This window comes from Equus quagga, chromosome 1 (genome assembly GCF_021613505.1).
Source record: "Equus quagga isolate Etosha38 chromosome 1, UCLA_HA_Equagga_1.0, whole genome shotgun sequence".
Lineage (NCBI taxonomy): Eukaryota > Metazoa > Chordata > Mammalia > Perissodactyla > Equidae > Equus > Equus quagga.
In genome coordinates, this window is record NC_060267.1 from 81924137 (window position 1) to 81948825 (window position 24689).

Here is a 24689-nt window from a genome sequence, read left to right on the forward strand (position 1 = left end):
GAATAATCTTAAAGGAAAGCTTTTTTTTCTCCTCTTTATAATGGGCCTGCACGAGGCTTTGCTGAAGCCCCCTCACAGCTACCAGCATGCAGCCTAATTACTTAATTGCATGACTGGCAAGATTCCTTCCAAGCCATTTCAGGAGCTCTCCCAGGTAAATTACACCGCACCATCATCTAAATCCATTTAGCAAAATGACTTTGTTCTCCCCTCGAACTAGAGACACAAAGCAATGTCTGGGCCCAGTGTCTACCTGGATTCCAGTAACAACGTGGCCTTCTCGTTGAAGAAAGGGGCGAGCAGGTTCATGAGCTCGCCTTCTTCTAGACTCTGCTCTCCAGGGCAGCTAGGTTTGTGGGCGCCATCGTAGTCTAAAATATTGGAATCCATGTGCCTTAAATATCCATTTTTGCAGCCCCCTTTGGAATAGTCCTCCATAATCTGCAAATCAAAGTACTTAGTCAAAAACGGACTCAGGAGGACGGGAAGGGTAGATGGAGGAGAGAGAAAGGGTAGAGACAGAAAATGAATGAGCAAGTGCAAGTAAGCCAGAGGGAAAACGAAAGAGAGGAAGAGGGAAGAGAGGGGGCGCAGACACAGGGCCACACACACTCACTCTACGGCAGGGCGATGCTCAGCAAGAACACAAAGATGTGTACATCACTCTCATCACCCTATAAAAGGCGGACAGGAATGCCCCCTCCCAAGGTGACTATGAGAACAAAATGACATGACTGACTCACTAAAGATCGTGGCACAATGTCTCACCCACGACAGGCGCGTCCCCCCACCCCACAGCCCACTCCTTGTAAGTTGTTCCTAGGAAGGGTACAGAATCCGTGTCATTAACAATGCTTTGGACTTTATTATATACTTCTTGCAATGTATCATTCCCAATATATATCAGAAAGACGACTTAGTCTTTACAGATGCGTCCTAATTAACATGACTTTGATTTGTCTCATTAGGAAAGTGGAGTGTTTCTAATTCCCATGGAGACGTTATTTACGGATCTACCTTCTTCGGTCATGGAGGGTCCCAGAGGAGTGGTACCAAGGATGCAGCTAGTTAAAGCCTGCGCTGGGCATGTCTTGAGGTGTTGCAATTAGCATTCTTCTCCCCGTTTCCAAAGCTGTAAATTTCTTCTACCAGTCTATAAATAACTCCCCTTAACTTCATTACTGCTGGTGATATACACATTAGCCACCACACCCCTCTCTCCACAGTTGTAAAATGATTAAGATTTTTAAATGGAAGACAAGACCCACACAAATGAGCTGTTATTTATTGGGTCTTGTTTGCCACCAATCTAGTTATTAAATCCATCTAAACCTCCAAAGAAGGAAAAGTCTAAAATATAATCATAAAAATAGTAATTGTTATCATTTACTGAGCACTTAGTACACACCTTTCTATTTAATTATCATAACAATTCTAACAAGAAAGTTTACTATTCTCATTGATGGGGAAACTCGGCTTAGGGGTTAAGCAAGGGTTAACCAAGGTCACAGTGATAGTGATCAAGATCAGATCTGATTCCAAAGCCCTCACTTTTAATTGCTTTGCTCTCAAAACTGTCTACACCCTAATGATCTCCCATTCGTGACTCCATGACTTGGAAGGCCACAAACGCCAAACCTGCAGCCTCCTATCCCCCACCACATCCCAGTCTTTAGGGTTCTTTCAACCATGGAGAATGTCTGCTCCAAATGTTCAGTATCATCGTGACTGGAGGAGCGTTCCATGTGGACGGTCAAATTCTCAACAACGCCCAGATGACACTAAACTGGGTTCCAGATCAGGACATTGCAGAAGGGCATTTGGTTCTCTCGATGGCTCCTACAATTGAATGATCTGGGAGTTCACGGCAGTCCAGAGGTAAGGGCTCTTGCCCCAACTCTCACTGACTGCCTCTGTGCCCTGGATACATCATTGCCCCTCACAGGCCTCAGCTTCCAATGCATAAAGGAACTGACTGGGTTAGATCTCTGAGGAGCTGGTGAGGTCCACCATCCAATGCCTGTTATTCTCCTATAACCACCCAGTTTTTATTTGCAACTACATGTTTGTTTTGCCGTTTCATGACTGGCTCTATCACCCAGTCTGTAACTTCTGAGAAAGAGGAGACCTAGTCACTGTGCATTCCACTGGCACACAGCAGGCACTCAATCTAGTCAGAATGAACAGAAAGCCCATGGGACTCATTCAGGACTGGCACAGAGAGGGGCAGACAGAATAAGGAGTTAATAGCAATGTTCCTACCTTGTTACTCTGCTCCAAATGCTGGTTGCTCAGGAAATTATTCCCATCATCCTCTCCAGTTCTGGTCATGTCCTCGTCCTCCTTGCTACCCAGAAGCTACATGGAGCATGGAATGGTGTGAAAATGCAACCCAAAACAGTGTGCAGCATGAATATGTATGAATAAGTCAGTGATGTCTTCTTTTGTAAATGCAAAACAAAAGCAAACCAAAAAAGCAGCAAAGACAAATGCCAAAGCCATGAAATAAAAATTAACCAAAGTTAGGAGTCGCTAGTTCTGGCAAATCACACACAGCTGCCTGGGCTCAGGCATAATTTAAGGACAAATTCCCCAAGAAATAACTAAAGCCATTCCCTCTGCCCTTGCACGGCCTTCCCTGAGCTGCCATAAATTGAATATGCTGTCTGTTGTGCCGCTGCCATCCCTGCCGTTGCTAAATTCAGTTTCAGATTACATAAAAGTAACAAGATTTTGGAAAATAGCTATTGATGGAATTGAACATATCAAATAGCGAGGAAGCAGTAAATGAAATTTATGATGTGCCCGATTTATGCATCACTTCTCCTATTTAGCACAGGGCATAAAGCTCTTTTTTGACTGCCACACATCTGAGATGGACAGTCCCAGCAACACTGTCATTTTGCTGACAAAAAAGTCCTCATTGCTAATGAGTATCAAGCTTGCCTGATGATAACTTCATGCTTTTGAAAATGAAGGACAGTTATTTGCAAGGACTGCATAAATCCCTAACACCTTAAAGAAGCATAAATCCCAAAGCTTCCACATTCTGCATTCTAGAGAATGGACAGGACCACCCTCAAGAGGGCCAGGTCTCAGCTCTCCGGAAGAGCAAAAGTTCTACTCAGGGGACACATGGACTAACCTCATAAAAAATGAGTGGAAAGGTGGGCACATCCAGGGAGGCAATAAGTCAAAGCTGTTTCAAAATTATACCAAACCTCACCTCACCAATGAAGTAGTGAGCTCTGCACTGAAGTGCTGAAACCACAAAGTAAGGCTGGGTCACCTGCTGGGCATGTTGTACACAGGAGATGTCTAAGGTTCCATCTCCGTAGTTTTATTTTATGAACTCTTACAATAGTCAATTACCCTCAGAATTTTCCTAGCCCAACTTAAACTTTTCTGATCTTCCTTTTAGACGAAACCCTTGTTTTGGAAGAAGAAAAACAAAACAAATCAAACTGACTTCAGAAAGTCATTTTATAGAAAACTGTCCACGATCAGAACACATTCAAACTAACATATCCAAATCTGCAATCAGGACCAGACAGAACGACGATCTTACAAATCAGATCTCACACACTATGATGCACTAACAGACCAGACTTGCACAAGTATACTTACTAAGGCATCAAAGTTCCTAAAGATGGATGAGGAAGTTCTCTCCCTTATTGGCTTCTTCCCTCATTATTACTAAAACATTCCCAAGTAATACAGACTAGGACTATCAACTTGGTGGTGGGAGTATAAAATGTTAAACTACTTTGGAAAAAGTAGTGGCAATTTCTTATAAAACTAATAACCCTATGACCCAGGAATTCTACCAGGAAAAGGAAAACAAATGTCCTCAGAAAGACTGCTATATGAATATTCGTAACAGCTTATATCATAATATCCAAAACCTGAAACAACCCAAATGTACATTAATAGCAGAATGAACAAATTGTAATATATTCATAAGATGGAAGACTACTTAGCAATAAAAAGGAACAAACTTGATTCACATAACAACATGGATGAATCTCAAAAACACTGCGCTGGTGAAAAAAGCTTTACACAAAAGAGAGCACACTTTAAATTCCCATTTATATGAAAGTCTGGTACAGGCAAAACTAACACATGTTGGAAGCAAATTAGAAGGGGAGTGCGGGTGGGGGTGGGAATTGACGAGAAGGGACATGAGGGACCTTGATAGGGGTTTGGGTTACAAAGGTACAAATATTTACAAAACTTAGCAAATGTGGACTTACGATTTCCATATTTCATTGTATGTAAATTTAACCTTAAAAGAAAAAATAACTATAAACATATATTGAAGTTAAAGATACACATGCTAGAGTAATTAGGGGGAAGTACACAAATGTTTATAGTTTACATTAAAATTTATCAAGCAGATAAGATGGAGTGATGACGGATAGGTGGGAAATAGGAGTACAATCGAGGTGGTGAGTGTATGGGTATTCACTGTAAAGTTCTTTTCACTTTGCTGTGTTTGCATTTTTTCCTAACAAAATGCTGGAGGAGAGCCTCTCCCATCTTTACAAAGAGAACAACAACAGTCCCCCTCAGACCCCCAACAGCTCTGGTCACCGAGCGCTCTCTGCCTCTTTCCAAGCTTCTTGAAAGAATTGTCTGTCCTCACCTTCTGTGATGTGGCTGTTGCTGCCAACACTCTCTAGCCACTGCTCACAAAAGGTCCCCAAAGACCTTCTAGCATGGGAGATAGAAGCCACATGGGATCAGGGAGGAGGCAGGGAGAGGCTCCTCCCCAACCCAGTGGATAAAAGAAGGGTTTAAGGGGTTAAATTAGGCTGAGCAAAGTAGTGTTAACCCGTGTCATTCCAAGTTGAAATATCAAAAGCATTGAAGTTATTCTTCATTTCCAGAACCATAACCTCTATTACTCAATACACTGAAATAAAAATTAACTTTCATTTCTCTTTACCTCTGCTGACTTGGTCAAAATTAAAAGCAAACTCTCAGTTTCCAGCAACGGTCAAGAAATTAAACGGTGTGGACATAGAGAAATGTCCCTCATGCCATACGGGACATAAATTTTCAAAGACTCAGAACAAGACGTCAGGAAGACCTATGAGCCTCTACAAGCGGGCTCTGCTTCCAGCCCTCTCACTCACCAGCTAGGAAGAGACCACACTTCAAAGCGTCAGCCGGCTCTCTCTTCATTTCCTCACTCCTCACCCTCCTCCATCCACTGCCATAGGCCTCTGTCCCCTCCTCACTCTGCTGAAACTGCCCAGGTCATAAACGGCTCCCTGCCAACTTCTTGGCTGTTTTCCTTTCTTGTCTTCTCAGAGTACTTGACACTAGTCAACACTCCGTCCCTAAGACACCCGCACTCTCCTGGTTCTCCTCCTGCCGCTGGGGCTATTCTTTCTGGATCTGCTTTGCAGGCTCTCCTTCCTCCTCCAGAAAGAACTTCCCCTGATCTCAAGCAAAGGCTGGGCCCTGTCTACATGCTCCCCTCGTACTCCACACTCGCTCCATCGCAGCCCTCACCACATGGTGGCAAGTGCCTGTCTGCTTCTGTGCATTACATACTGGATGGGGCAGGGACCGAGGCTGGGTGCTCAATAACACACTGCTGAAAGACAGACAAATGAATAAAGATTTTTTCAAAATGAAGCTGGAACCAAAAGGTTTCCAGGATTACCTCTGGTCTTGCTACTCCAAGTGTGTACTCAGGCCCCATGCCAGGCTTACTGAACCAGAATCTTCACTTTAACAAGATCCCCAGGAAATTCACATGTACGTTAAACTTTGGAAGCAATGCCCTATGGTGTTGCTAAAACACTGAACAGAGTCAGAAGAGGGTTGTAGTTCTAACTCTGCCACTAACTTCCTAAAAAATAAAATTAAAATAGCTGTGTTTAACTGAGTGCCTACTACCTACCAGGCACTCTGCCAAGGGCTTTATAAACCATGTAAAACTCACAGTAACTTACAAAGATGAATTGTAAGAAACTTCCTGCTTTTAATGAAATTAAACTGCTTCCAATAAGCCAAATTATATTCTGTTACTAATAACGGAAGTTAACAAGCACCTTCTACTTCTGAGTACCACTTCTGTCCTCTAGAGTCACACAAGGTCTATTTCTTATTCAACATGACAGCTCCACAAATATCTGAGTTCAATTAAATTATGCCCCTTAATCTACGTTTTCTCCCTAGGCCAAAAAAACCCAATCTTCATTTTCTAACCATTCCTAAATATAAGTAAATAATACTAGCGATTAACTCTTTTTGAGCACTCACACACACATCCTGTCGCTTAGAGGTGGCAGCTCCACGTCACATAGATCATGGTATTCAATGCTCACCACCCTGTCTGTAGTCTGTTCAAATCACCCCTGTACTTCAATTCTCAACCACATTTTTCTATAATAATACATAAATTAACAACCAGTAAATAATTATAAGGAAATGGGGCAATCCCATTAGAGATTTTTTAAATCTAACCTAATCTAATTTAATCTAATCTCTTTTAAATGCACTTTAGAACAAAAGGTTACTTGTTCTTGGTCTTTTGTTTGTTTGGCTGGTTTTTAAGTGAACTGCCCGCGTTCAGGGAATAAACACTGTCGTAACCAGCTGGAGGAAGTCCACACCAGGTTTAAAGACAAACCTGACTGTATCAAGGGCTTCCTACTGTTTATACCCTTCATCAAATTAAAAGTTGCAGGGGGAGGGTATAAGAAAATTAACTATACACCTATTTTATACCTATATCTATCTACATCTGTACTTTTGACCTAGTAATTACACATCTAGGAATATAGTCTAAGGAAAAAAACCCTAGACCCAGAAAAAGATTTGTGTCCAAAGATACAGATCAGGTAATTTAAAATAGTGAATTACTGAAAACAATCTATACATCCAAAAATCGCGAGGCAGTTGTTAAATTTCAGTGCATCCACAAGATGGAATAAGATGCTATAACATAACAGCAATTGGGAAAAAACAGGAATCAAAACTATACATGTATTGTGGGCATGTGTCCATATACTCAAATAGAAAAGGAAAGATTCCAAAATGTTAATTAATTGTGTGTGTTTTAAAGTGACAGGATTAGGGGTAATTTCTTTTCTCTATTTTCCAAGTGTAAGGTAACGGTGTGGGTTAAATAAATATTGGAGAAAAAATACTGAATTTTAAAAACACAAAATCTATGTGCTTTTTATTCTTTTTTCCTTTTCTGACTTACAGGCTCCTAGAGAGCAGGAATGGTACCCAGCCCCGACTCTGCAAGCCCTGCCGTTCAGAAAATGCCATGGACATGTAAGCATTTCCAGTATGTTTATGCCTTGTTTCCCATCAAAGGAAAACCACACACACTCTCAGGGAATGGCAACCTCCCTCTTTGCCACCCCATCCTCATCCCTAGCGACCTCTCCTCCCTCAGCTCACAATTATTGAGAGAACATCATCCTTCCCACGTGGATCTTCCCATCCCATTCCGGGGGAAGACGGGGAGCTGCGCTACAAAAGACAAGCTATTCATAGGGAACATCAAATTGAAGTGCAATCTGACAAATGACTCAAATCTGAATCGGCTGGTATTAAGATCTGAGTGGGAAGAGGAAAAAGCCTCTGTTCTCCAAAGGACATAATGGGACATTTAACAGATTTTTTTCAAAGGGCAAATGAACAAACAAACTTGCCATTTACGACTCAAATGAAGTAGGTGAAGAATGAGCTGCTTATTAAAAATGCTGCCTGGGAGAAAACAAAGCAAGAGACTTGTTTCTCCCTAAATGGGCTGCAGATATTCTTGGTTTCCAAAATTATCTGGAGCCCTGGAGGCTAAGATCAATAAGCTGCCCCCTCTCAAAGAGAGCAGATGGCCACAGCACAGCATAAATACCTTTGAGCATCTCCCACTTTGAAGGCGGGAGGAGATAGCTTAAGGCTGACAAACCTTTCCCCAGAAATGATGTGGCAATGAGACCTCCATTTACCTGCTACACCAGGCTGTGTTCAAGACAACTGCAGCCAAGATGATTCTGGGGAAACCAGGTACAAAAAGGCCGTACCGGTGAGAACAGTTCAGTCTTCTGAAACAAGGCCCACACACACATGGAGCAAGGCTCTTCCTGAGGGAGAGTTAGGCCAAGGCAGGGGCTAAAGGGAGGCAACGACAAGCTCCTCCTCACTGTCACAACTTCAGGGTCTTCCTACTGTGTGGCACGGGCCAACAACAGAGAAAGTCGGAGACAACACACCACAAAGATGAGCAGAGACTCAGAAGTCATCAGGGTGAATGAACAAGACTCCCCTCCTCCTCCCTGGGGCGGGCCAACGGAATGGGCCTCTCACCCTCAGTGAGTACACGAGCCCAGTGAACCACACACTCTTTAGTGCAAAGACACCACGATTTAACCTTTCGTGGCCCTTTCAGACTTTCAAATGCCAACAGAAGAAAATTCCCAGTCAGGAAGCTGGACTTGTGGGCTCATGGGACACCGACTGCTTACTCCCTGTAAATGGCAGAGCACACAGGAGTTCCTGGGTATGTGTGGGAAGGAACAACCCACACCCGGTCAAATCCATAAGTCCAGATGCCACGAAGAGTGAGAAGAAGAGGCACAAAATGCAGAGGATTAATACAAAAAGTAAATGAAAAATATGTTTACTAGTTTATTTTTCAATGTTAATGAATTCATTAAGACTGCATCTATACTACCCAAATTATCTGGGTGATTTGGCAACTGTCCAGATCCTTCTGAGACCATATCAATCATCCAGATGTGCCATCTGCAGCACAGATCCCAGAGCCGGACCTGGAGTCAACAGCATCACAGTATATCAGTGTTCATGCAGACATGACCCAAACTTGAGGAAGCCCACGGACAGACCTGCTGACCTGGGGGGCCCTCAACACCCATCCACAGCCAAGACTGGAACTTCAGTAGAGACCTCCCCAGGACAGATGCAGTCTCGAGAAATTTGGGGGGTTGTTATTTTTTGTAATTAGCACATGACAACAAGTATGTTTCTTCTTACCTCTGTTTGTTCTCTTGACTCAAGTCTGTCGCCTCCCTGGAGACCCATGGAGGAGAGATCAACAATGGTTTTCTTCAGGTGCTGGTTGTCTGCATACAGTTCCTTCACGAGCTGCAAAAGGTCACTGACCTAAGAGAGAAGAGCAGGCAGAGGATGGGCTACCCAGCAGCAGACTTCAGCCTCCCAGGCCATGGCCTGGCCACAGACCTTCCCACTGAGCAGATTTTTCAGCATCACAATTATGGAGAATCAGGAGGCCTGATCCTTGTCTTCAGGCTATCCTGGGTACAGTGGAAAAAAAAAAAAAAAAACACAGGTCTACCTGTATTCTAACCCCAGAGCCACCAGTTCAAGGCAAAGAGATCTGGGCAAGCTGCCTACTCTAAGCCTTCATTTCCTCATCTGTGGAATGGGTGACTGTGAGAACGGACCATGATCATTATCTCCACACCCTAACCTCCTTGGTACAGGCTAAATATGCAGTTGATGACAGCTAACACTATCTGTCTGGTACTTGAGACTCTCTCTAGAGAACAAGTCCCCAGAGACGGCAGCCTCTAAGACTGTGTCAGGGCCTTATTTTACAACATCAATCTTCTTTGTAAACCTATCTAGCAATGTCAGTAATAATAATAGCCTTCAATTATAAAGCAATTTACAGCTCCTAAAATACTCCCACAAGCTTTAGTCAATCACTCCTTACAGAAATCCTGAGGAGGTGGACGGGCTCGTACGACTACCTCCATTTTACAAGGAGGAGCTGGAGTGCCCAGTCACGCGGGACAGGGCAGAGCCAGGCCCAGAGCTGAGAAGCAGGGCTCCCAGCCAGCGCACCTCCTCAAGGCATTAGCCAATGCACCCGCGAGGCCAGGAACACAAGCAGCTGAGCAGACACCACCTTCATTCCCTGCAAGTTTCAAAGCCCCATGGCCAGTAATTTTCCAAAGACTTCTTAACTGGGGTTAGCATGAGCCCCTCAAGTACGGTGGGCAACCCTACCCTCACAAAGCAGATGTCCAACACACCAAACGTGAACAGAAAGTGCACCCAACCCTCAAGGACATTACAGTGGGAAGAACAAAGCATTCTGGTTCTACAAACACTCACTAAGTGCCAACTAAGTGAACTACCTCCTATCCTTGACACAGCCACAGGAAGGACCAACAGCAGCTATTATCATCCCATTTTCTTCGTCTTCAGAAACTAGCAGATGCCTCAATACTCCTTGCCACTCCTCCCAAAACACTAAATATTTATAGTTCTTTCTACTTCTTCTGTACCTTGTACCTGCTGTTTTTTCTCTCTCTCTCTGCTGAGAAAGCCCTCCTAGACAAACTCCTATTCATCCTTCAAAACCCAATTCAGGCCTCTCTTTTGTTGAGAAGCTTCAACTGATCAAATGAGCACCTCCCAACCCCCAACAGTTAACCTCTCCTCTGCTACCCCTCTACCTTGTACGTCTGCCTATTACGGCCACCCTTGTACTCCATATTGCAATTACTTGTTTATTTCTGTCCACTCCCCCATAATGTGAATTATTCCAAGATAGAAACTGAATCTGTCATACATACGACAATTTTACAATAAATCACCATCTCCTCTGAGCTCACAACGTCCTATTCTTATCAATGGCTCTTAGAAACTGGAAATACCAATCTACTCTAACTACACCAATGATCAACAGATTGAAAAACCTTTCCAGTTTTAAACAAGATTTATTGATCAAACTTGGACCTTTATTCTTTCAAAAAGCATCTATTAACTCCCACTATGTGTGCCAGGTACTGGGAAATCAGAAATAAGTAAGATACAATCACTAACTTTAAGATGTTCACAGCCTAGCAGAGGATACAGACAAATACCCAGATAATCAGAGACTAGTATGAGAAGGACATCAATGAGATTAGGCACAAGAAGAGAGACGAATGACCCAAGAAAAATGTGGCTAACTATGTGGAGGGACTGATCAAGCCTGTGTGAGGGGAGATCAAGCTTGGGCTGGGTCCTCCAGCCTGAGAAGTCGTCTATCAGACATGGGGGAGGGCCCTCCAGGTAACGTACAGAGAAGGAACAAAGACAGGCAGGGAGAGAGGGAAGAAAGGAGAGGAAAGGGGCTTTCAGAGTCTCACACCTCTGATCGAGAACCCAAGAGACAACAAATAACCAAAAAAGAACTGAGTTAACAGGTCGATACCTTTTTCTTAAGTTCTTCTTGAGAAAACTGCTCCACTTGAAACCGATAGGGCTCTTCGAGGCAAATACTCAGATAAGACGTTTGATCACTATAAAATGAAAACGGTTCTTCTTCTGCCAAAAAAAAAAAAAGTGGGAAGAGGACAAAAAGAATATCAGAAATAGATCCGTCCAAGACCAGTCCCAGTGTAACCCACCTGAGGCCATGTGAATTGGGTGGGGGCGGGAGGGGGACTTCAGTATACACAGGGAGTTTTAACCTTTAGAGCAAAAGTAATTGTCCCTCTTTCTCTGCATGCTGATATTTCAATGTATGGTTTCATCACGGGCTGTACAGGCTTTCACTGTGGCCAATTCTGAATTATAATTTGCACACCAAGTGTTGTGCCTGGAGACCATTCTGAGTGGCACAAGTAAATAGTGATTTCAGTTTAAATGAGGAAGTGATTCTGTTCAGGTGAGAATACAGGAAAATTAGATGTGACCCTCAAGGGTCAACCCTAAGGGAAATAAAAGTGCCTGGTGTATTTCTTACTGGCCCCGGAGCCTGCCATGGTAACGAGCACACCAAGTGCAGAATGTGCCCGCCAGATCTCAAACAAGAGAATCTGGCCACCGACCTAAGGGTCAGCTTCTTCTGCAGCACAGGTCACACTGTAATAGGGAGGGAAGTTGCAGAGGAGGGGCAGGCATTTACTGAGTGAGGCACAGCCACAAACATGATCTCATTTAACACATGTGGCTAGGAGCTGCTACACCTGATATACCAGGAAGCGCTACACTTCAGAGGAAGCTGCTCTGGCCCAAATCTGGGTACATCAACCCCCACGCCCAGCTCTGAGCCTCAGTTTCTTCATCTGTAAAATGAAGTCACTACCTATGCTACCTAATGGGATGAATGTCAGGAGCAGAGTTGAGAAGTTAAGTGCCAGGTGCTGCGCCTTGTACACAGCAGGTGCTCAAGAAATGTCAAACCTACCGTTGCTATTACCAAATTTTACCATTTGTGCCAGGCAGCAGGTGAGAGATACAGAAAGGAAGGAGATTCCAATCCAGACTCTAAGGGGCTCAGGTTCTAGCAAGGGAGAGGGCCAGATATTACTGCGATGAGCACAGCAATGCACGGACCACAGGCCCTCATCCTGCAGTCCTCCCCAAGTGAATCCACTTGTGGTCATGAGAGTGCTAAACAGTAACTGTTGCAACATGAACAGCAACCTCACGCTCATGTGTCTGTGCCATCCGGGCACGCTGCAGCGGGCGCTGCAGTAGGGAGAGTCCAGAAACTTTGGGCAATGAGGGCTGTTTACTAGAGAAAGGAGACTACAAGGTTCCAAGGTTATCTGGAGCTAGAAGTATCAGATGATGCAGACCACAGGAGAGGCAGCAAGGAAGCCATCCTGCAGCAGACTCTCTGCAGCACCAATACAATTTGCTGGGCCTTTCTACTACGAAGGCTGAAGCCAGATGGATACAGATCGGGAGAGCCAACATTAACACAGTCACCACAAAAAAGGAACCCCCAGGTGAAATCCTGTGGGTGCCTCTTCTCCTACGAAAGTCTTAGGACTCTTAAAGTTCAGCCAAGGCCCTCCAAGTGGAAAAACCAAAGGGAAATACATACAAGAGAGCGTGTACCTTCCCGCCTCCGAATTTCGCTGATCTGCTCCTCCAGGGTCTTTTGTAAATTCCGATATGAGAGCACATCCCGCTCCAGTTGCTTCCGCAGAGCAAAAATTTTGTTTAACTCAGCCTGCAGGTTGTTGATACTTGGTAAAACAAGACACCAGAAATTGTAAAACACATCTATTTGTACTTAAAGATGCAAAACCCAGCAAGCGTTCCTTAGATTTTTATGTCATTTGTGGTTTTTCTGGTTATAAAAGTAAATATGTTTATTACATAAAATTTAAAATATAAAAGTATAAAGAAAATAAAAATTACCATGAACCCACTATCAATTAACACATGGTAGACTGCATTTCCTCTCAATCTTTTTCCCTGAGTATTTTTACAATGTTGCAAGAATAATAGATGTACAATGCTAAATTTTGCATTTCTCACTTAAACATTTTCCCACATTTTTGGAAACTCTCTGCAAACATCACTTTTCGTGATTATATGATATTAAATTAGGTGCATGTCCCATCATTTACTTTAACTCATCCCCTACCAGTGGACATTTCGATCATTTCCAAGTTTTTGCTTCAGATGCAACTAGGTAGAAATGTTTAACTCCCCAGAATGTTTCTCTAGGTGGAAAAATGTCTTGTGAGAGCCTGGGTACAGAAGGGGACACTCTCCAGAAGAGGAGACAAGGGAGGATGTCCATTGTGTCAGTCCTAAAGAGGTGGTACTGGGGCTAAGAGTGAAGGGCAGGAAGGAAGAGAAAAAAGAAAGGAAGAGTGCCCCAACAATAAGAGCGAGAGAAGGACCAAGCGAGGGCCAAGAGAACGCCACTGTGATGAGTTAGCCACTCAAATACACAGCAGAGCGGATTTCTATTTTGGGAGGGGGATGTCAAGTTTCACATGTGGGTCACCATGATACAGTGCTGAGCTACACAGAGAGCTTGCACGAAACCAGCAACTCACAACTCAGAAGAGGCCATGAAAATGCACACCTCCCAGAATCTGCATTAATCTTGCAGAATACTGCCACCAGAACTTTGTCCAGTGACGGACGTGTTTTTCATGTGCGCTAATACCGTAGCCACTAGCTAAATGTGCCCATCGAGCATTTGAAATGTGGCCAACAGACTGAGCAACTGAATGCTTACGTTTTTTAATTTAAATTTAAATAGTCACATGGCTAGTGGCTACTGAATTGGTCAGTGCAGATCCTCAAGAAGACTCTGGACACGGCACTGGCCAGTGATTTCAACTGATTACACTCAGCTCTCGGAGGAACAGAGACCCCAGTCAACACCTGAACAACACGTTTCCATGGACATCTCTGCACCTAAAGCTTTGTTTCACACTCAGGTTAGTTTCCTAAGACGGATTCCCAGGAGCGCAATTCCTTGGTCAAAGTACATGAACATTTTCCGAGACTACCAACACACGCTAACAAATCAGAAGGCCTGCTTCTCTAAGCACCGAGAAACACATCACTCTCCATCCAGCCTCTGACCTACAGTTCCTTAAGAGGGTCCATCAACACGTTGAAACTGTCTGTAAAAACTTACGAATATGTGCATTTTTCTAGGGAGAAGGCCCATAGCTTTCACCAGATTTTTCAAAAGGGCTCCACAGCCCTGAAATCGTTGGGAGCTATTGCTCTGAATATGTGTGCTACACACTCAAGCCCCACTTCGGCTTCAGAGATTTCTTCCAGTTCCACCCATGGAACTGCACACACAAATCAACAGATTTTGGAAGGAAAATAAAGCATTATGTCTAATCTTCTATGCTCGCTGTTTTGAAGATTGCTCATTGTGAAGCCATCTCCTTTCAAGGGAAGGGGCCCTACCAGCAACCTGTACCTAGTTCCATTTCAAGACAATCATAATGATCAATTTGTACGGCTGATGGAAAACCTTATGGAGGTGTCACAGCACAGCACTCACTTGGATGCGCTCGTGCTGCCGAGACATTTAACCAGGGGCAAAAGGAGGGTGTTTGAGTGAGGCTCCTGCAATTAGGGCTGGGAGAGCTAACTGCTTCCCTCCCGCTTCCATTTCCTGACGGGGTGAAAAGTACACAGCTGCTGCTCCTCTGTCTGTCACTTATGTTTCCCCAACTCCAGAATCTCTGCAAGGTGTGAGGAGTTGGTGGAACAAAAGGTGCTTCACTCAGAGAGAAATGAAAGTCTTGTGCGTTCTTCCTTCTGGAATGTAGCAGGGGAAGCAGAAATGAGGAGTCAGAGAGATCCAAGCTCCAAATGGCACAGCACCCCTAACTAGCTCCCTGACCTCAGGCAAGTCCATTAAACTGCCTGAGTCCTGATATGCTCATCTGTAAAATGGGGCTGATACCTTTCCTTCAAGATGGCTTTGAGGATTAACTGAGATGTTATATAAGAAAGAGCTCGGCATAGTGCCTAACACATATGGGTGCTCAACAAACATTATTTCCTTCCCTCACATACCCTAACAACTCCCAAACAAAAAATGGCATTTATAAGCCAAACTTGCTGATTCTCATGAGTTACAGCAGTCTAACTCCCCAGGGGACATGCAGCAATATCTGGAGACACTGTCGGTTGCCACAGCTAGGGCAGGGGAGGGTGCTACAGGCATGTACGGGTAAAAGCCAGAGACGCTGTTAAACATCCTACAACGCACAGGACAGCCCCTCACGACAAAAAATTACCTAGCCCCAAATCCCAACAGCGCCGAGGCTGAGAAACTCTGAGCTACAGGGCAGGGCATCTGTACTAGTGCCAATGCCTCAGTAAGGGCCTGGGCTCGGGAGCCAGGCAGAGCTGAGCTCTGACAATGCCTCACTGTGGAAGCCTGGGTGATACCCTTAACATCTCCGAGAGCAGATTCCCCCTTCTGTATTATGGGGACGAAGCCACTGACAGAATTCTAAGTGTTGCTGTGAGCAACACACAGTGAAGGGGAAAGGACCAGGCATAGAGTTGCCCATAACTAGCTTCCTTCCTCCCTGCCCTCCCTTTCCAGCTACAATTACAAGTCCATCAGATGACCCTAGCGTCATCCACCTTTACTGCCAGTTTCCAGAGAGCGAGCAATGCTGGAGTTACCAAAGGGGGCTCTACCTGCCTTAGCCCACAGTTCTGCCCTCTGGATATGGCCGGGCCTGAGGACTCAAAAGCCCCTACAAGCTGGGTTCATGCTTATTGGGCTACTGAGGCATACAGAAGCTTTCCACGTTGCTATTATTCTTAATAAGTGTTACCATTTATTGAGTGCTTACCATGTGCCAGCTAGAATTAGGCCTTACACATCATCATCCCGTTTCAAAACAACCCTGTGAGGTAGGTAGGTAGACAGGTAAATAGGTAGGTGGATAGGTGAGCAGGCCAATCTCAATTGTACAAACACATATGCTGAGGCCCAGTGAAAAGCGACTTACCAGAGAGCTCAGAGCTGCTGGATGGCAGAGCTGGGATGTGGACCCAGGTCTGTCTCACCCTAAACGTATTTCGACTCTGAAGATGAACAGGAAAGCTTTTAAGCATTCCTATTAGTCACGGCCCTGACCCACCTTGATCCCATCCCACATTTTTATTCATTAAGAAAGAGCCTATGAAACGCAGAGCCATCCACGATGCTGAGGAGGCTTGACAGCATCCATATCCACCCACAGGGCTGCTCAGGGCCCAGAATCAAATCTGCTTCCACCCGGAGAAAATGTGCAATTAAGCTCACTTCGCCCATTCCCCCTTGGAGTTTCCCAGCATTACTCAACCACTGTCCCCCTGCCCTCCCCCCAGCCCAGTGAAAACGACTAGCAGCTGAGGCTTCTTGAAAAAACTCACTTTCAGAGAGTGATGCCTACTCTCAGAATTTCATCAGCATGTTTTCATTTTCTCTAATCTCATTTCAGATTTAAAAATCTGAAAATTATCTCATAACTTAGAAGACTGGGGGGGTGTGGGGAGTATTCACCCACAGAACATTTCCCGAGTGCCTGCTCCACACCAGCCGCTAGGACAGGCCCTGGGAAAGGGACAAGACAGGACTCCCGCCCTGAGGGAGCTCCTGGGCCACAGCAGGATGTGGGCCGGGACCAGACATGCACACAATGTACCGACATGTCCTGGGGATTAGCTTGGGCCTCCAGATGAATTCTCAAGGACTAGCAGGAGACAAATGAGGGTACGGAAATCCACGCAAAGGCAGAGGCAGGAGACACACGGCCCAGGGACAACGTAGACTTCACACAGCTAGAGTGAAGGGCACAGAGAGGAGCAGGGAGGCAGGATGTTTTTTAATTTTTTATTGTGGAAAATAAATAGACACATACAAAATAAGACAACCTAATGAGCGAGCCCCTCCCCATCTGCCCATCCACCACCCCAACAATCAGGGAGCCACAGGCAATCTTGCTCCTTCAGTATCCCCGCCCACTCCCTCCATTTCTGGATGGTTTTGAAATGAACCCCAGACATCATATCCTTTCACCTGTAACTATCTCAGTGTGTAGAGAGATGATTTCTTAATATGAGAAATCCCTGAGGCCAACCCTGCACTTACAGATGAGCAAACAGAGGCCCAGAGCAGGCCACTCGCCTCTGGACACAGAGCCAGGGCTAGATCAAGACCGCGAGCCTGTAATCAGTGTTCCTCCCCGCAACTCACTGGTACCCAATCGTTTCAACAATTCCGTAAAGACACAAGTCACTCCAAGACACACAGACGTGTTTGAGTCCCGGGGTTCTGCCACTCACCACCTGAGTGACTTTGGACGAGTCACTTAACCTCTCGTAGTTTCCATGGCCTCACAGAAAATAGGGATACCAATACTATTACCTCACAGAAGAGCTGTGAGGACCGCATGAGGTAATACACATGCAAGCACTTTCTAAATCTATAATACCACACATCTATGGACAGCTAATTTTCGACAAAGGAGCCAAGAACATTCAATGGAGCAAGGAAAGTCTCTTCAAATAATGGTGTTGGGAAAACTGGACAGCCACAGGCAAAAGAATAAAGTAGACCATATCTTTCACCATACACAAAAATTAACTCAAAATGGATTAAAGACTTGAAGATAACACCTGACACCATAAAACTTCTAGAAGCAAACATAGGCAGTATGCTCTTCAGCATCACTTAGCAGCATATTTTCAAAGACCATGTCTGACTGGGCAAGGAAACAATAGAAAAAATAAACAAATGGGACTACATCAAACTGAAAAGCTTCAGCACAGCAAAGGAAACCATCAACAAAAGAACAAGACAACCTAACAACTGGGAGAAGATATTTGCAAACAATATATCTGATAAGGGGTTAATATCTAAAATATATAAAGAACTCATACATCTCACTAAAAGAACTAACAATCCAATTTAAAAATGGGCAAAAGATCTGAACAGACATTTCTCCAAAGAAGATATACAGATGGCCAAAAGGCACACAAAAAGATGTTCAACATCACTAAATATTAGGGAAATGCAAATCAAAACTACACACCCCTCACTCCCGTCAGAAGGGTATAATTACCAAGACCGGAAACCACAAGTGTCAGAGAGGACTTGGAGAAAAGAGAACCCTCATCCACTGCTGGTGGGAGTGCAAACTGGTACAGCCACCATGGAAAACAGTATGGAGATTCCTCAAAAAGTTCAGAATAGATCTACCATATGATCCAGCTACTACACTGCTAGGAATTTATCCAAAGAACATGAAAACACTAATGCATAAAGATACAGGCGCCCCTATGTTCATTGCAGCATTATTCACCATAGCCCAGACTTGGAAGCAACCTAGGTGCCCATCAAGGGATGAATGGATAAAGAAGATGTGGTATATACACAATGGAATACTACTCAGCCATAAAAAAAAAAAAAATGAAATCTGCCCATTTGTGACAACATGGATAGACCTTAAGGGTATTATACTAAGTCAAATAAGTCAGAGGGAGAAAGTCAAATACCATATGATCTCACTCAGAAACAGAAGGTAAAAACAACAACAAACACATACAGACAGGGATTGGATTGGTGGTTACCAGAGGGGGAGGGAGGAGGGAGAAAGGGGTGATTAGGCACATGTGTGTGATGATGGATGGTAATTAGTCTCCAGGTGGTGAACATGATGTAACCTACACAGGAATCAAAATATAATGAGGTACACCTGAAATTTATATAGTGTTATAAACCAGTTACCACAATTAAAAAAGAAAAAATAAATCTATAACAAAGTATTACAAAAATCTGAGTGATTATTATATTTTTATCCTAAGTTCATTGCCAAACATCAGACAATTTTTGATAGAAAATAGGTATACCTGATTTAAATAAGGCAGTCACCACGCGAGCACTTGAAGCTTCCTAAGCAAACTGAGAGGCCTGTGCTGCCTCACAGACTACCAGCATTTATTCAAAACATGCGTGTGTGCGCAGGTGAGTACTCATGTGTGTGTGATGTCCAAACAGCCCTTACCTGTCTGAGTCCTGCAGAGATTTTACCAGATGGGTATAGATGTCTTGCTCTTTCTTTAAGACCTGAATCAGCTCTTCATACTCTAATTGTTGCTTTTCCTGGAAATGACAATGGGCATCTGACATTAAGGGAAGAATTTTAAAAGAGCACATTATGCAAACTTATGTGGCTAATTCTTAAATCCAAACAAGGGTGATCTCCTGTGCCAGGCTCCGGGGCAGGCCACAGTCAGAGAGCACCACCTGCAGGAGGCGTGGGGAATGGCTGCCCATCACTCACCTGGGCAGGAAGCTGAGCTGTGCTTTCCACACTGAAGAGCTGCTGTAAAGGAATCATCACTGTTACCCGGCTTTGCCCATCGTGATATCGCCACATCTCAGAGCCGCTGATCATCATTTTCACAACGCTACAAAGAATGCCTTTCCACACTTGTTCTTGCTCCAAAAAAAGGAAATTCATAAACCAAAACCTGACAAGTATTAGGGACGAGGGACTTACATTAAAACAGAAGTCAAGGGAGTCACTTTAAAGGCATCCTGAACAGCGTGATGACAGAGAGATCGGAGGTGGAGCTCTGCCACTTACTAGCTATGTGACCTTAGGTAACTAGCTCAACAAACCTCTGTGAGGTTCAGTCTCCTCATTTATGAAATGGGGACGTAATTTCGTGAATTAGCATTCACAAATGTGCAACTTTTAAGTTCAGATTTTGGCTCTGCCACTTAGCAGTTCTGGGACCTCCGGAAGTTACTTACTGGAGCCTTCTTATGCCTACCTGTAAAATGGTGGACAATCATTACCAATTCACGGAGTTAGAGCAGATGAGAGTTAAACTGTGTGCTGTAGGGAACCAGGGATCCTGGGAGAAATGGCCAATTCAGTATTGGGGCAAGGAAAATCAAGGGTAATACAAGACATGTCTACAGCCTTTTCTCATGCTAGAAAATGAGGCAGTGCTTAAATAATGATGGAGTGTTGTCAAAAGCACAGAGGAGCCAGTTTAAAAGGCCAAATCTGGGACAACCTGAGCATCAAAATAAATAACAATAGTAACAGATTATACACTACTGAATAAAATAGGAATTCATGAGTCCATACTGACATGAATAAATGGGAAGACTGGGCTTTTCTTTATAGTAAAACAACAACTAATAAATGTAGAAGGAATGATGGAATCAGAAATATCACCATTTGCCAACCATCATGGTAATAAATGATTCAGCCAAGAAACATAAAAGGATGCTAAACCTAGTGGGTGGAAGTTCGAAGAAGATCAGGATATTGACACAGACTCAAACACTTTCCCCCAAATACTTATTAATTACAAAGGAAAAAAGAGTAACTATATATTCAAGATACCTGGCAGACCCCATCTTCATAAAGTTATCAAAGTCAGCATAGCCAGTAACAGACAAATCTAAACCACGTACCGTTGGATAGGACACAATGAAGGAACACAGCATCACTCTTGTGATATTCCTGCCAAAGATGCCTAACCTGAACCCAATCATCAAGAAACATCAGAGACACAAACTGAAGGCCATTCTACAATATAACTGGCCTGGACACTTCAAAAGTATCAAGGCCATGAGAGTCCAGGAAAGACTGAGGAACCGTTCCAGACTGAAGACTGAAGAACCAAGACTATTAAATGCAACACGTGATCCTGAATTGGATCCTTTTGCTACAAAGGGTGCTACGGGACCACTGGTGAAAGAGGAATGGGTCTGAGGATTAGACGGCAGTGGTGATCTCTGCTAATTCCCTGTCTGTGCCGTGTTGTACAGTAGAATGTCCCTGCTTACAGGAAATACACACTAAATGATTCAGAGGTGACAGGGCTTCACATGGACAACTTACAGATGGCTCAAGAAGAGTAAAATCCTGTATCCTGTCATTTGTCTATAAATGTGAAATTATTTCAAAATAATTAGAAAATGTTAACAAAAATAAAGTAACTGTGTGCCAAACACATAGCACAGTGCCTAGCATGAACCAGATTGCTCTTAAATGTTGGGGGCAGGCACTCAGTTAACGGGAAGACCACAGCTGCAAGCAGCCCCTGTATTTCCCACTGACTCAGGCTTTCTCCTAAAGTTCACACACTACCTAGGACAGGGGTTCCTAATCTGACTAAAATTCAGGGGCTGCATGAATATGAACAGGGGGAAAAGTTCTATCTTTATTTCCACTGAGCGCTAACTGAAATTTAGCTTTCCTTTCTACTACGAATTGAAGGAACCCTGCCCTTGCTACAAAGCATAGTAGTATTAGTGTTTTCCTGTGCCTTTGCCATCAAAAGAAATGGTTACTTTGTATACATTGCACGTATCTCAAAATATTTATTCTTATCACTACTTCAAAACTACAGCAGTCGCTATCCTCACCACTAGATCCTGCTATTTAATGCATTAATAAAGAAGCACAATTTCTAAAGCATATTTTTTAATATTTTGATAACTGAATTTCAAAGTAATTGGTTTCCTGTATAATCCTATGCATATATTTTATGCATTTCAGTATTTTTCCAGGGATGAGGTCCTTGGCTTCAGTAGGTTCCCAAAAGGATGCAGGGGGCAAAAAATGGTTCTGAACCCCTGATCTAGGGGAATGATGCTAGGCTTCTAACCCTGAACAAAACTAGGCAAAGGCACCATCAACCAATTAAGGGTTTTAAACATGAAACCACCTGTTTGGTTATGATAAGATAGTCACCCAGACTGCTAGAAACATCAGGCCCTTTTGTAAACCATGCCACATGTCACTGTCACAAAGAGCTCCCAGATGCCTTTTGTGCATAGGAACAGTGTTACGTGTGGTTCTCTCAGCTCCCACCTGTACACACCAGTGTTACATGGGACTCTCCCAGCTCCCACCTCTATGGACAGAGGGCCCCAGGGAAGAGACTAGGGGAGAATTCAACAGGATATCAAGACAAAGAGGCTAGCAAGTCCTCAGTATGTCAGCCACTGTGCTAAGTGCTTCCCAAGCATTTTCTCATTTAATCCCCACACCAACCCAATGAGCTCAAGTGTCAGCATGGAGTAAACACTTGATAAATGTCAGCCGTAACTATTATTCCTGTGCTCCAGTGCTGTGCTAGGTACTTGACATAGATCATCTCTACCTACAACAACCCAGGGAGGTCCATTAATCTTCCCATTTGTCAGATGAAGAAACTGATTCTCTGAGAGGAGAGGTAACTTGTTTGAGTCCATTTGGCTAATAAGTGGCAGTCACAAGTTATGCTTTGGTAAGTAACTTCAAAGCCAACTAAGAAGGGCTAGGAAAAAGATAAACATAGACTTCTGGTGGAGTAGACACCAGGTGTGGAATGAATGAGCCCAGTGAAACAAGTCTGGACCTGGGGACCCTGTACCTTAACTGGCTCGCTCTGGGCCAGGCTTTAAGCCCTAGAAGATGACCCATGCGATGTCAGGGCCTGGATGCCCGGCTCAGTTCCCCTCTCTTCTTCTTTCCGGCAGCTATTCCAAAGCTTCACCAGGTTATGCAGGTCACTGTTCTCCTCAACCCCGACTCTCCACCTGCCAGCTGACCACAACTGCCCTTTCCTTCCATCTCTGGGGAATGGGGAAACCCCACCCTGAGCTCCAGGGAGAAATCCTCCCTCCTCTTTGGACACCACTTTCCCTCGGTCACCCCTCTCCACTGACACACTCCAGAGCACCTCATAGGATCTGCTCAGGCCAAACTCTCACCTGGAAGCCTTCGCTGACTGACAGAAATGCCCTCTTCCAGCCCCGCAGCATCACAGGCCCCCTGCACCCGAGAGCTAGCATCCTAACCACCTGTCCGTGGGTCTGAGGGCTCCTTGTGGGCAGCAGCATCCTGAGCCAAGCACAGTGCCTGGCACAGATCAAATGCCACCACAAATACTTGCTGAGCTAATGATTAAATAAGTAAGAGGGAACGTAGGGACGGATATGAATCTTAAGAGCAGAGATTCCTGTGGATATTTTGCATAATGGAAGTCAGAGTGAGTCAACATCTTCCTAGAAGCAAATTGCTCACCCATGTTAAATAAATGAACTCTTCGGAGCCATTTGGGTCCCATTTCATCAATCACCTATTCCCCTGCGTTGAATCATGCCCCATTAGAGTGAAGTCATTTGGCTCCCTCAGCAGAGCTGACAAACCAGTGGGTCTCCTCAGCACAAAGGCAGAAGGCCAGGCTGCCCAGAGAGGAGTAAGGAGAAGCACCAGTTCAGCAGGAGCAACCACCCCTGCCACCCTCCACCCTGCCCCTCCAACAAGAAACATCCCAGACAGGAGCCCGCTCATCCCAGGGAAGACTTATGACCGCCACACTTCTACTGCGTGTCCAATGCTGCAGTATGCTCTCCACAACCTTGGAAGGACCACCCAGCTCACCACCATTCCCCTGCCTCATCTGAGACCTGGCCAGTCCCTGGAAGACCCCTCCCTCCTCTGTGAGCCAGCATCTGGGGCCACACTAAGCCAGTACGATTCTCCTGGAATTCAGAGATTTAAACTGAGACACCAGAAGTCTAGGAGCTGTTGGATATGAGAGAGAGTGCTAGAGTCTACAACTTCTGCTGTCCATGGCACTGCCACGGTTTCACCAGCCCCAAGGCACAGCTACTCAGCTCTCCCTTGGCATCTCTGAGACTCCGCTATGTTCCCAATAAATATTCCCTTTCATTGTTGTTGCTTTGCTCAAACTACTCAGTGTTGGATTCTATAGCTTGCAACCAAAAGAACCTTAAAGAAAGTCAAATACCATATGATCTCACTCATAAATAGAAGGTAAAAACAATAACAAACAATCACATAGAGACAGAGATCAGATTGGTGGTTACCAGAAGGGAAGGGGGGAAGGAGGAGGGTCAAAGGGGAGGCACATGTGTGTGGTGATGGATTGTAACTAGTCTTTGGGTGGTGAACATGATGCAATTTACACGGAAATCACAATGTAATGATGTACACCTGAAATTTATATAATGTTATAAACCAATGTTACCGCAATAAAAAAAAAAAGAACCTTAACTAATACACTTACATTATTTCTAATCCTCTCAGGAGGGAAGGCATGTAATTCCTCATTTTACAGATCAGGAAGTTGAGTTTCAGAGAGATTAAGTGACTTGCCCAAGGTCACAGAGGTAAGAAGTAGCAGAACTGACATTTCAACACCAAAGCTGGGGCCTTTTCTACTCTACCATAGTTTCCTTAATGACTTGAAGGAAACACATGTAATGTGCAAGCCACAATCTCAAGAGGCAGCAGATACGTAAGGAGAAAGCTTAATCGCTCACTCCTTGGTAATCACAGCAATTTAGTGGCCTGGTAGATAAATGGTGTCTATTTCAGTAGCTATGTCACAACTCTGCAACAAAGACATTTATTTCA

At 44.3% G+C, this 24689-nt stretch overlaps 1 protein-coding gene across 2 annotated transcripts in view; it reads right to left on the reverse strand.

The window, feature by feature from the left end:
• The window catches only part of CDK5RAP2 (CDK5 regulatory subunit associated protein 2), a 172485-nt gene that overhangs the window by 66824 nt on the left and 80972 nt on the right, over positions 1-24689 (reverse strand). For both annotated transcript variants that reach the window (XM_046668538.1, XM_046668528.1), the window contains 6 exons: positions 19299-19396; positions 12856-12986; positions 11219-11331; positions 9025-9153; positions 2263-2358; positions 254-441 (listed from right to left, as the gene is read on the reverse strand). In XM_046668538.1, the coding sequence (XP_046524494.1) occupies positions 254-441; positions 2263-2358; positions 9025-9153; positions 11219-11331; positions 12856-12986; positions 19299-19396 (755 nt within the window). The remainder of the gene's footprint in view (positions 1-253; positions 442-2262; positions 2359-9024; positions 9154-11218; positions 11332-12855; positions 12987-19298; positions 19397-24689) is intronic.